The sequence below is a fragment of the Salarias fasciatus genome, chromosome 15 (assembly GCF_902148845.1).
Source record: "Salarias fasciatus chromosome 15, fSalaFa1.1, whole genome shotgun sequence".
Taxonomy (NCBI): Eukaryota; Metazoa; Chordata; class Actinopteri; order Blenniiformes; family Blenniidae; genus Salarias; species Salarias fasciatus.
The window spans coordinates 6,566,384-6,575,579 of record NC_043759.1 but is presented as its reverse complement, the minus strand read 5'-3'; the positions used below and the strand labels follow the sequence as shown (position 1 = coordinate 6,575,579).

General features: G+C 43.6%; 1 protein-coding gene across 1 annotated transcript; it reads right to left on the bottom strand.

Annotated features, from left to right (window-relative positions):
* Positions 1-324: 324 nt before the first annotated feature.
* LOC115401578 (homeobox protein Nkx-2.2-like) lies at positions 325-1,754 on the bottom strand. The gene is made up of 2 exons (XM_030109849.1): positions 1,505-1,754; positions 325-881 (listed from the first exon to the last, which is right to left on the bottom strand). Exons 1-2 carry the CDS (start codon positions 1,752-1,754, stop codon positions 325-327), a joined length of 807 nt encoding a protein of 268 aa, XP_029965709.1.
* Between the last annotated feature and the right edge of the window lie 7,442 nt (positions 1,755-9,196).

Below are 9,196 nucleotides of genomic sequence, written 5' to 3'. Positions count from 1 at the left end.
TCAAAGTGACGTTTCTGCAGCAAACACAGGTAAACAACAACAACAAAAGTCACCAAATGAAAACCCCAGTGAAACGTTTTGGCTTCATCTTCTTCTTCTTTTCTTAATTTCTGTATATTTAACAAGAAGAAATCAGTAGTTTTAGACGTGTTGCGCGTCTGGATGTGCCGAAAGAAACGGAACAAGTCGGAAGTTTGATGAATTTCATTTCATGATTTTGCTCAAAACTTCTTGAAGAAAGTTCCTTGATTGCGACAGACTTTGTTTATTAAAGGCCGAATACCGTTTTTGTTTTGTTTAGTTTTTTTTTTCCAGATGTGCAGTTCACCAGCTCCAGTGGTACACGTGCGCCAGCGGCTGCGCCCCGGGGTGCTGCTGCGGCTGCAGGCCGCGCTGCTCGTGCCCGTAGGCCGGGTGCAGCAGCGGGGAGTACGCGCACAGCGGCAGGCCGAGGCCGGAGCGCAGCGTGGCCTCCAGGTCGCACGGCTTCCCGTCCCGCACGAGCACCGCCGGGATGGCCACGCGCCGCGCCGCCGGCAGCAGCTGCAGCGCCTCCAGGCTGCGCTCCGCCCGCGCGCGCTTCATCTTGTAGCGGTGGTTCTGGAACCAGATCTTCACCTGGTTGGGGGTGAGGCGGATCAGCCCGGCCAGGTGCTCGCGCTCCGGGGCGGACAGGTAGCGCTGCTGCCGGAAGCGGCGCTCCAGCTCGAAGGTCTGCGCCTTGGAGAAGAGCACGCGCCGCTTCCTGCCGCCGCCGCCGCTCCTCTGCCCCGCGTCTCCGCCGCCGCCGCACGACGCGCCCCGCTCTGCGTCCGGGGACTCATCCGTGGACAGCTCCGGGGATTTGGGATCCATTCGGGCCTGGAAGGAGAGATCGTGTACTGCAGGGCGGAACAACAGGTAATCAGATTACTCTCAGGGCTGATAATTAAACTCTATTTACCAGTCATATCTGAGTAAAACAAATGATTTCATTTGACATATATCTAAAAAATGATTGTATTAATGCACTCAAGTCACGCGTCAAACTGAACTGGACGGATTTTATTCCATCCAGTGTGTCTAATGCCAGGGCAGCTCTCCGTTACATTGATCATCCAGGGAAAAACAAGGTAACATCAGTTTGTTCTGCATGGAATGTATATTTTTAGACAATTTCTGATTATTCGGAGATGAACAGGAGAAAAACGATGCAACAGTCATTCAGGAAGGAAGAGGCCATTACGCACCAACGCTTTAGGATAGAACATGAACAATCAGCCAAATATTTCTATCAAAAAACAAAGTTTAATAAACATAATAATGAAAGTTAAACTTTAATTTATATATTTGTTCATTTTAAAAAATTACTCCCAATTAATCAATCGATCAAATATGGTTGCTTTTGTGATTTGTTACGCGCAAGCAGAACAGTCTTTAAATAAAAACGATACAGTCAGACACCTTATAAAGCGAAGACAGATAAACAAATATAAAATCTGAAAGCAGCTGAAGCGTGTCTCACGTGAAAAGTGCAGACTCCCGGGTCCGCGGCTCCACCGGGTCAGACTTCCGCCGCCGCGCTCGCACAAACTCCGGCCGCTAAATCCCAGTTTCTGGGCTCCCTGCGGGCCCGGAGCCTCCGCAGAGGCCTCCTCCGGGTCCTCCTCCTCTGCTCCCTCGGTCCCGGACCCGCATCTCCCGCACGCCGGGTCGGGGAGGTCCAGGATGTCCCGCACGGAGAATCCCGTTTTGGCGCCGGTGCCAAACGACATGACGCGCGGCGGGAGGCGAAAGGAGCCACGCGGGAGGAGGGAGAGGAGGAGGAGGAGGAGGAGGAGGAGGACCGGGGGGAGGAGGGAGAGGTTCCCGGGGACGGTGCGGAGGCGCGGGCCGTTAGTGGGGAGCAGGCAGCGGAGGGTTCGGGTCCATGAAGGCCGTCAGAGGAGGAGCGGGAGCCCGGAGCTGCGAGCACCGGCCGACCGGAGAGGCTCTAACCGCATGAAGGAAGGAAGGAAGAAAGACATCCAGAGAGAGAGAGAGAGAGGGGGAGAGAGAGTCCTCTGTCTCTTTTAACAGCCCGTTAGAAAGGACGGAGGCGGGTCCGGGAGTCAAGTGGTCCAGGGTGTGAAAAAAAAACAAACAAACCGAGCGCGTTAAGAGACACACCGGAGCTTCAGGGAGGAGAGGATGGATGTTTAACGACGGAGGATTAGAAGGAGAAGAAGAGACGCAGTTATCAGCTACTGATCTGCATCCTGGCTCCCAGAAGAAACGAATAAAACCCCAAGAAAGAGGAGAAAAATCAACTAGTGACTTAAATTGTTTGCTGCCATTTATGAATATTAGAGGGGAAATCCGTTGAGTGGAACAAAAATCACTGAAAACATTCAGACATTTAAATAATAAACGAGAAAAATGCAGATATAATAAACAGTTTGTGTAAAAATGTGGTAAATATGTTTAAACGTGATGTACAATCACTTCAAATGTAAATCAGAGATAGATAGATATAGACATTAAATTATATTAACTTTGATGGATTTTCAAACTACAAAATAGTTGGTGATAATGATTTATAAAATAATATTTTTTTCTCTCAATGCATTTTTTTGTGGGAGACAGTATAAGAAGAACTTGTTTTTGTGGTTTATGTATTTTTTTTTAAGCATTCAGAAACTTTTTCACAGTTACACCCATGAAAGCAACCAATCTACTCAGAATAAATAAAGAAAAAACTGTAGAATTTGTTCTATAAATAATCCAGTCTTCATTAAATCACCACAAATAAACCCAGGTCTGTATTTCTAAGTAGATATAGCATCTTTCCTGTTAAATAATGTCTTTAACCTTGGGAGTCGGTGTAGAAACTCCCGGAGGAACAGTTGAATTTAAAGTGATGTTTGTGTTTGGGATCAAGTGAAGCAGCAGATGAAGAGTCTGCTGTTTGCACAGCAGCTGATGAAGCCACTGATACAAAGAAACACACTCCTCGCATTATTTTAACCCCCTCGCTTGTTCAAATTCATGTAATCCTTTTTATTAGTGCCGTTTCCTCTGGGATCCTCATCCAGAATTATCGACTCACCTAAAAGAGACGTTTCCTGATTGGTTCATCGACACCTGCGTGTTTGAAACTCATTTAAATCCATGTCTGGAAAACTAATTTCAGTGTTGTTTCAATGCGTCATGGAGGATGTAATCCAGATCTCGGTCTCTAATCCTGACATGGAAACTCTCACATTAGCATCTTGCTGCTTTAATCGTTAAAAGCAGGAATTTAAAAATGTGTTTTGGGTTTCGTGAGGCCGGAGCTGCAGCAGTTTGTCCATGGCAGCATTTCATGTGTGTGTCTTCTCTGCACGCCGCCGGGTTCAGGGAGGATTATCTGAAGCACAGTGGGAAGATTTTGTTCCTTTTTAAAGTCCCCCGAAACCCAAAACTCTGCTTTGTGTTTTGGCGCACAGCAGAGAGAAAGAAGAAGCGTTTTTTAATTCCTCCTCCCAAAAAGTTCCAGTCACACCTTTTAAAGTTAGTTCAGACAATGTTTTCAAAGTTCACAGTGCCAGAGACGATTTAATTTTTCTTTTTTGTTTTAGCTTAAATGTGATTCGCTTCCTCCAATCAGCAGGTTTACGAAACTCAGTGAGATAGTTTGTCGTCAGTAAAGCTCGTTCTGCGCTGAGCAGCAGGTGTTTCCCCACTGGGCCGCTGCAGAACCGGAAAACCTTCCTTACATTTGTTACATCTGTTTGAAAAACGCTCAGACGAACATTGAATTACATAAAAACCTCAGAATGCATGTTTTTGGGCCGTGGAAGGAAACCGTGCACAGAGAGAACATGCAAACTCCACCTGCATTGTGGCACTGGCCGGTGCGGCCCCCTGCGGAGGACATTGGTCTGTAGTTTGAGTCCTGATGCCAGCTGCTGATCGCCGTCCGTGGTTCACTTTGCTTCTTTTGTCAGCACGGTGGGGAAGTGGTTCGCACTTCTGCGTCACAGCAAGAAAACCCCGGTTAGAGTCTGGAGTTCAGGGGCTCGCTATGTACAGACTGCATGATTGGGTTTCTCTCCAGTTCTGAAGGAATTAAGTGTTTGAGCTTCTTTTAAACACCTTGAATCGTGTTTCCTCTCAGCTGGGATCACGTCAGTATGGAGAAATAACATGCTCTGAAAGTAATGTGAGCTGCTCTGCTTCAGTTTGTGCTTCTTGTGCAGGAAATAACAGAGCATACGGGAAGGTGAGGACTGATTGTAAAAAGTACAATCACATTTGACCTCTTAGTTTATGAGCAGGACCTGCTGGTTTGTGGTTTTTGGGTCTGTTGAATTTTGGTTCAGTCAAACGGTCGCTGATGATTCTGGTGGAGAAAACTCTGGTTGTCTTCCTCAAACACTGTCAGGCTAATCAGGTTAGTGTGTGTGTGTGTGTGTGTGTGTGTGTGTGTGTCTGTGTGTCTGTGTGTGTGTGTGTGTGTGTCTCCATTATAAAGTGTTCAGGGGGAATAAATGGGATAAATGTGGAGGCTGTGCGGTCTTTGTGGGCCGTCGGCTCGTCGTGTGTTTGTTTGCAGAGCTCGACCACCCAGTAGGATCCACCACGCACACACACACACACACACACACACACACACACACACACACACACACACACACACACACACACACACACACACACACACACACACACACACACACACACACACACTGCTGGAAATACATGTGAGGCTGCTGGGTGTTGTCATGGTATTCAGAACTCCGCCTTCAATAGACCGTCCTCTATATTCATGACCACACACACACACACACACGCGCACACACACACACACACAGACGCTCACACTTGTTTAACCCATTTTCAGCATGAACCCGCCGTTTGTTTAAAGCGTTTTAAGGTTTGTATGAAAATGAATGAAATCATGTTAAAATGAAATCTTGTGCTGCTGGAATCAAAAACACTGAACTGTTCTTTTAAGCATTATATTACAATAATTTACACTTAAAAATCAAGATTAAAACAACAAAAGATATGAATTATTTATTGAATGAACAGCTAGTGAGGTAAATTAAAATGAAACCATGTTAAATGGCTCTATTTTTTATAAACAGTGAACATGTTAGATTTTTTTTAAACTTAAAAGACAAAGAATCTTAGAATAATGAAAAAGCAAAAACATTAATATACATTGAATACTTTTAGGAAAATCTTAACTATATAATGTATAATACATGTTTTTTTATTCTGTTGCAGTTTGAAGTCTAATATATCTTTTTATTGAACTCAACTATGTTCATAATTTGAGGCGTACCTCCAAAAATTCATTTTAATTGCTGCTGTTGGGCTTTTACCTCCATTAAGATGATTAACTTAAGTTAAAAGAAACCGTTTCCAGTCACATTTCACCTCCTGGAAGGAGTAACTTACCCTTCAGAGGAGAAAGAATTACTGGAGAAAGATACAAATAAAATGAAAGAGAAGATAATAAAGTCAAATTAAATCATTATGAAAATCAAGTCTGGTATCACATCTCACATCAGCGGTGTCAAACATAAGGCCCGTGGGCCAAAACTGACCTGTAAGAGGCTCCGATCCAACAAATCACCCAGCAAATTGTGAAAATTTCAAAGAAAACTGATTTTTCCTTATAGCAGTGAACACAGCAGAACAGTGAGAGGTCAGAGATGCTGTCATGAAACATACATTTCACTGTTTTTTAGCACCAGAAGGTTTCACAAAAAGTGGTTTTACGTTGAGATCGTAGTTGTTTTCTACAGTAATTGTTCATTTTTTGTGAAAATATAGACATTTTCATCACATGTACTCTGCAGCGCAACAAATAAAAACTTTAAATTTAAAGTTGAAAGGTAGTTATGGTTCTAGTTCACCAGTGTGGAACAGTCAGGCTGAAGCTGGTCTGTATGTGACCCCTGACCCCTCTGGACCACAGGCAGAAGGTAGATCATCTACTGGCTGCTTCAAATCTGAGCTCTGCCTGCCCCCTGCTGTCTGCTGGAGGAACTGCAGGCAGCTGGTAGAAGCTGGTCCCACCAGCAGCACTCCTTTCAAAAACAGTCCAGACGCAAATCAGCCCCTCAAACTCACCTGTGGAGCACGAGGTTCTTCAGTGTCCACCTAAACACTGACGTTTCATGAACAGTGGAAATCGATCCACGGCACCACGGCAGCTGGCTGAGGCTGAGGCTGAGGCTGAGCTCCGTCTTCAGCTTCCGCTGAGCTGAATCTGGGTTTGACGCCTTCGAGGTGCTGCTGAGAGCGTCTTCAGGAAATTCATCCCTTCTACCTTCAGAGATCAGGAGGTCTGTAAAGAACCTCTGCTCGGTCCAGACCTGCAAATAGAAAATGAATAAATGAAAATATACGTATATTCTGGAGATCAGTCACACGTCAGATGTGATCAGTGTATTAATAGACGTACTGTCCTCCCACTGAATGGAGCTGACTTCTGTAACACGCCTCTTCTGCAGTCCTGATGGTCCTCTGGACTGGGTGTCTTGGCCTCTTTGCAGGCCGAGGACCACTGCTTTGACCACCAAAGGTATGGGGAGAGTTTCTGTGAAGAGCACCGACTTTATTAAATAGATAACAAAGAAAGAGAAAACAAATAATCATATTAAAAATAGAAATATAAGTATTACCTGATCTTCAGTCATTTTAAAACCCTGATTTCCCAGCAGCATCGTGAAGACTCCTGCTTCTTCTCTCCTTGGAGGTGTGAGAGGTGGCCAGGTGGAGCTGGTGTGTAGAGCAGTGGATTTAGTGGACATACGGCGCTTCATCAGCTGCAGTTTCACTCCTCATCACACTGGATCCATCATCCGGCTGGCAGATGAGTTTAATTTCTGATCCTCCGGATCGTTTGTACTGCAGCAGCGATAGATTCAGCTGAACCGGACAGCGGGCCGATGAACTCAAACGTCTTTCCTCTACGGTGTTTTTGCCTCAATATAACGCAGCACAGGCTCAAGTTGAACCTGAGTGATAATATCCAACCTGTGTGGATCGATTCAATCCGGATGAAACCACTGATCTGGGCTTCAGTAATAATCTTTTCCCTTTTGGGTCTTTCCATCTCAAGTCAACAAATGGCTCCAGCAGCACCTTTTCTGATTTGCATTATATTCAGTTTCAGTGTGCCATTAGGTCCCAAAAGAAGGTAGCAAGCAGGTTTTTGGTCATATGTGTGCACGTTTTGCTTTTATAAGGGGGTAGGTTTCAGCCTAAATCTGATAATCCTCATACAGGTACATACTTCAGAGGTCCATAATTCTTGAAATGTGCCAGCTAGAAGCACGAAATTCACAGGAACATTTCATTTTTCACTGCTAGTTGCAAAACAATCATGTTTTTAGCCTGAGTGTGAAAAATTTACAGGGGGTGGAATTCCTGAAAAAAAAAAAAAACCCTGAAAATCTTCGTTTCGTCCATGTTTGAAAGGCCTCTTTATGCCATTTGTATCTAAAAAAATATTAAAACAGCATTTCTTTCTTTAGTGTTGGTCTTTACTGACATGCTAAAGCCCCTGTTAAAGTACTCAGCTGTGTAGTGTGGCTGCAGGACCTACTTTTATTAGGGTCGAATCTGAAATGTAACGAAATACAACCACATTTTTCACCATGTGTGATAAGTAGCACCACTCTGAAACGTCTTGCAGTGAATCTTCATATTCCAGTAATAAACATTTCAAAATATTGAATTGGTGTTCTGTCTCCTTCATATAGAAAATCTATGTCAAAGGGGCCTGAAAGTGCCCTCGAGTAGTATTTTTGCCATATAACATATATTATTTTGAAGTATCAAATGTGTCATATTGCACCTCAGGTACATCAGCAGATGTCATTAAACCAGACTTATTACCTGCTGCTCTTCATCACACATGGTGATAAAGGTGGTTCACTTTCACAAAATTCCAGATTCGTCCCTAATTAAAGTAGGTCCTGCAGACAAACTAAATAGCTGAGTACTTCAACAGTGGTTCTAAAATGTCAGTTAAGACCCATTCTCAATGATTAAATACTATGAGTCATAATTTACTGATTTAAATGGCATACAGAGAGCTATAACGACAAGGGCGAAATTAAGATTCTCAGTTTTTTTCAAGAAATCAACCCTCCAGAAAATTTTCACACTCAGGCTAGGGCTAAAAGTCTGATTGTTTTGTAATCAGCAGTGAAAAATGAGATGATCCTGTGAATTTCATGCCTTTAGCTGTTATGTTTCAAGAATTATGGCAATGTTGAAGCACCTGCCAGAATGACGGCCATCAACCTACCCCCATATAATGGGGTGTAAAAGCAAAATGCATACACATGTTATTGAAAACCTGTTTTCTACCTTTCTTTGGGACCTAATGACACACAGACTGAATATGGTGGAAATCAAAGGTGGTGATGCTGTAACTTTTGGGATATTGGTTGATTTGACATGGAATGACCCTTTTGACAGACAACACACCGTCCAGTAGTTCGTTCTGTCCAGTTTTTAAAGTTACATTGTCACTGGCATTACTCGCCTCACATCCAGCCAGCTTGGTTTTTCATATCATGAACAGAAGAAGCCTCAGGTGTAGCTTCGTCCTTGGTCCCTTAACCAAGTCCAAGTTAAAAAGTGTAATGTCTAAAAATACCACAAGGAGGTGCTGCTGCATTAAAAATAGCCTAAACACTGACTTGATCTATCTGTCTATCTATCCCATGTTGTTGATTTGTCTTCTATCAAGGGTTTAACCCACAGGAGGAGCTGAAACAAGGATCCGTCTTTTCTTTTCTCTTCACGTGAACCAAATATCAGATCAGTTCTTAGTAGTATTTTACCGTCACGTATCGGTTTAGGTCTGGACCTGGAGCGTGGGGAAGCAGGTTTGATCCCTAGTTACACCAGGAAGGGTATCGGGTGTAAAAACGAGCCAAATCTGAGATGTGCGTTGTCACGAAGGGACCAGGAATATAGTGCCATAAAAACTGTTAGTTTTAAACTTTAAGAGTATACATGATGAAAATTTATATATTTTTAATAAAACACAAATATTTACAACTGTATATGTCCATAATTTCAACATAAAACCAATTTTAATGAAACCTTCTGGTGCAAAATACAGTGAGATGTGAAAAAGAACGTCTCCTGTGGCTGTTGCATTATGGGTGTTTTTCTAAGTGTCCCCTCACAGCCTGGTTTTGAGGCTAAAGCTAGTTAGCTA